General features: G+C 56.7%; 2 protein-coding genes across 2 annotated transcripts in view; one reads left to right on the top strand and one right to left on the bottom strand.

Annotated features, from left to right (window-relative positions):
- Ntmt1 (N-terminal Xaa-Pro-Lys N-methyltransferase 1) overlaps window positions 1-133 on the bottom strand; it is a 7662-nt gene extending 7529 nt beyond the window's left edge. Inside the window, exon 1 of the mRNA XM_013021236.1 lies at window positions 27-133. The gene's annotated coding sequence lies outside the window, so the exon portion shown is untranslated. The remainder of the gene's footprint in view (window positions 1-26) is intronic.
- LOC105989315 (chromosome unknown open reading frame, human C9orf50) overlaps window positions 1-3901 on the top strand; it is a 15954-nt gene that overhangs the window by 5053 nt on the left and 7000 nt on the right. Inside the window, exon 4 of the mRNA XM_013021277.1 lies at window positions 3521-3624. Coding sequence (XP_012876731.1) covers window positions 3521-3624 — 104 coding nt within the window. The remainder of the gene's footprint in view (window positions 1-3520; window positions 3625-3901) is intronic.

The raw sequence follows: 3901 nt of genomic DNA, 5'->3' as shown, positions 1-3901 counted from the left end.
CCCTCGGGCCGCCTCCCGCCACTCACCCGCGCAGGGCCCGGCAGCCGGGGAGAAGCACCAGGACCGGGAGGAGGCGGCGAGGACCCAGGAGCCACCGCGGCACGGCACGAACACCCGACGCCTCGCACCGCGCTGTCTTTGTCCGCGCACATCACTTCCGGACGCGACGAGGGGCGTGGTCTGCGCAAGCCCCGCCCCGACTGCTAGCCCCGCCCCTTCTCGCGGGCCGCAGCCAACCCGCTTCGTCTCCGGTTCCGGGCGGAGCGCCGAGCCGCGGGCGTGCGCGCAGGCGCGTTCCGGGCGCCCGCGGGCCCGCCCTGGGCTCGAACTCAGGGTCCGAGCGCTGTCCCCGGGCCCTTTTCACCGAAGCCTGGCGCTCCCTCGAGCCACAGCTCCCCTTGGGGCTTTTTCCCTGGCGTATGGCTGGCTTTGACCCGCGATCCTCCCGTCTCAGCCTCCTGACAGGCGCCAGCCGCCGCGCCCGGCCGGCCTTTCCCTTCCAACCTGTATTATTGGAGATGGTACAGCCCGGGCTGGACTGCAGGTGTGAGCCCCACGCCCAGCCGTGCTGCTGGGCTCCTGAAAGTCAACCTTGCATGCATTTCCCCGGGGTAAAAAAAAAAGAGGGAAACGGGCCATCGGTGCTCCAAGTCACCCATCTCCATTAGCAACTTAATACTGCAAAGAAAGAAGCGAGACAGGAAGGGGGGAGAGGGGAGAAGGGGAGAAGGTGGCCTAGCATCTGCTTCCATGCTAGGCCACATACGCAAAACAAGTTCCCATTCTTAAAGACTTACACTTCACTGGGCTGATGTTTATTGCGTGTGCCAGTTCTGGGGCTGGAGCTCACAGTCCAAGTGCCGTCCCTTAGCTTTTCTCACTCAAGGATTTTGCTCTACCACTTGAGCCACACACCTCCATTACCAGCTTTTTGTAGTTAACTGGAGATAAGAGTTTCATGGGCTTTTCTGCCTGGGCTGGCTTTGAACCCTGATCCTCAGATCTCAGCCTCTTGAGTAGCTAGGATTACAGGCGCGAGCCACTGGTGCCCAGCTCTGGGATGGCCTTGAAGCAGGGATAATGTGGACAGAAGAGAGCTTGCAGGTAGGTAGACCCTCTGAGCTTCAGCCTCCTCTCCTGCTCGGCAATGCTCTGGGACTGTGTGGAGAGTGTCGTAAGTCCAACCTTTAGCCCAGCACTTTCAACAGCTTTGTAGGGAATGCAAGCAATTATGACAGCATTCATCTTAAGTGAGCGGACAGTCCCTAGACTAACATGTTAGTGTTGAATGTACAAATGCCTTCCTCTGGGCAGTGCACACAGGCAGTGGTTGGTTTGTCTGGGGTTTTTTGTTGTTTTGTTTTCTTTGCTTGTTTTTTGTTTTGTTTTGGTCAGGGTTTCAATAAGTTACCCAGGTTTTAGCCTTCGAAGGCTGGAATTATAGGCATGCGCTATGACACCCAGTGAATGTTTCCTTTCATCTACGAGGATTTAGATGAAGGGGTAAAAAGCTCCTTCAGCATTTCAGTTCATGTATACATAAGATGCCATACTTTCTAGACTATTTCTAGATCACGTTATTGTCTGGACTGACTCCTTTTACAGGCTTCATTTTACATCTTTCTAGATCCCAAGAGTGTCTAGAATCCTTTTTGGGAATCCAGCTCAGATCCAAACCCATCTCTACCCTCTACCCTACTTCCACTGCCAGGCTCCAAGGCCTTTCCAGGCATGGCTAGTGGACCTTCAAGCTGCTCACGTAGACCTTTGAATTCTCAAGCCTAGCCCATAGGACTTGCCCAGTGAATGTTTGTGGAATGCAAGGGCTAGGGGTTAATGTAAGGTCTGCTGCCCTGGGCCAGGCCCTGCCCTCCCCACCTCCTGCATTAGTCTCCACCCAGTACCTGCATCACCTAGGTAACTGGCACACCTGGAAGCAGTCACCAGCTCCCTCCTCCGAGGTCACATCCTGGTGGAGTCCTGGCTTAATTGATAAGAGTGCTAGCCAATGAGCAAAAGTGTTAGCTACTCAGTCTTGGGGGTAGGAGGGAAGGGAGGGAAGACAAAGATTAGAGGGGTCTTCAGATGCCATCTGGTTGCTCTGAAAGCCTTCACCCACGCTTTAAATCCCGGACCCCCCCCCAAAAAAACCATTAAATCCCCACCAGAAACTACACATGCACACACTGTCTCATACGTGAAATTCAAAGCTTCCTAGCTTCCTCACTCATTATTCTAATTGCCAAAGGAATTATGTTCTTTCATTCCTGCTGAGGAACTTTCTAGAAAACAAAATATCTTCTGTATGCCTCTGCCAGGCTAATACTCTGTAATTTGAAAAAGTCTGTGTGTGTGTGTGTGTGTGTGTGTGTGTGTGTGTGTTCTGGAGCTTGAATTCAGGGCCTGGTCACAGTCCCTGAGTGTGCTCGAGGCGGGTGCTCTACCACTTGACCCACAGATATATTTTCAGATTTTTTGCTGGTTAAGAGTCTCGAGTCTCAGGGATTTCTCTTCCCAGGATGCTTTTGAACCATAATCCTCAGATCTCAGCCTCCTGAGTAGCTAGGATACGATTATAGGTGTGAGCCATGGTAACAGCTTAGCCTCGACACTGAGTGACAACGCCTTCGCCTTCAGCTCCTGTACAGCTGCCCACGAAACACCACCCACACACCATCCCCCTGTCTTCCCGAGTGGAGGAAGCTGAGCCCTTCCCTGGCCTGAGCATAGCTGCCCAACCAGGCATCCCAGGGCATCTCCTGACCTCTGCCTAGCAGTGACTGTGGGTGATGTGCAGATCACAATGGATCAGAAGAGGCCCCTGGGCAGCAGGGAGGGGACAGACAGGAAGATGAGGCTCTCCGAAGGGCTGGCTCACTTGCTCAGAGGTCCAAAACTCACGGAATCTTCAGGGGCCTTTCCCCAAAATCCAGACACAGTGAGTGTACCACTTCCCAAGCGCTGGGTCAGTGCTGACCTGGGCCTGGGCGTGAGGGCTGGCCTGGAGACCCCTGCTGAGCGGGCCCTGGAGCTCAGCCTCCCCGAGGGGGTGTTGGTTCAAAGCGCTTTATCTGGGCTGGGGGGGTTCCATGGAGGTGCAGGAGGTCCTGGGCTTCTGCCAGACCCATTGCCTCTGCATCTGTACAGTGGAGGCTGGAGGGGTCGAGCAGTCACGTGACTGGGGGCGCAGGCTTCCTAATTGCAGCTTGACTCAGGGTGACTGCAGGACACTGCTGGGCCCCTCCACCAAGGGGAGAACTTTTGCTCCAAGGGGGGACGTGTCTGTCCAGTGCTGCTCTGTCTGTCCACCAGGGGGCGCGCGTTCACTCACCACTGCTCTGCCTGTCCACCAGGTGCAGTTCACTCCGTGCTGCTCTTCCTGTCCACCAGGGGGCGCGCGTCCACTCTGCACTGTTCCGCATGCCCACCAGGGGGCGGAAGTTCGCTCAGCACTGCTCGGCCTGTGCACCAGGGAATGAACATTCACCCCATGACCTGTGGGGTTGGACCTATCTGCCAGGGAGCACGTGTCCGTTCTACGCTGTTCGACATGTCCCGCATTGCTCACTCTGCCCACGAGGGGGCGCGTGTCCGTTCTGCACTGCTCCGCATGTCCACCAGGGGGTGCGAGTTTGCCCTTCAATGCTCCACCTGTCCACCAGGGGGCACGCGTGCACTCATCGCTGCTCGGCCTGTCCACCAGGTGCAGTTCACTGCACGCTGCTCCGCTTGTCCACCAGAGGGCGCGCGTCTACCTTGCGCTGCTCCACCTGCCCACCAGGGGGCGCGCGTTAACTCATCGCTGCTCGGCCTGTCCACCAGGTGCAGTTCACTGCACGCTGCTGCTCCGCTTATCCACCAGAGGACGCGCGTCCGCCCCGCGCTGCTCGGCCTGTCCGCC

Source organism: Dipodomys ordii, unplaced genomic scaffold (assembly GCF_000151885.1).
Source record: "Dipodomys ordii isolate 6190 unplaced genomic scaffold, Dord_2.0 Scaffold55, whole genome shotgun sequence".
In the NCBI taxonomy this organism is placed as follows: Eukaryota; Metazoa; Chordata; class Mammalia; order Rodentia; family Heteromyidae; genus Dipodomys; species Dipodomys ordii.
The sequence above is the reverse complement of the archived record's forward strand: the minus strand, read 5'-3'. Positions and strand labels throughout refer to the sequence as shown.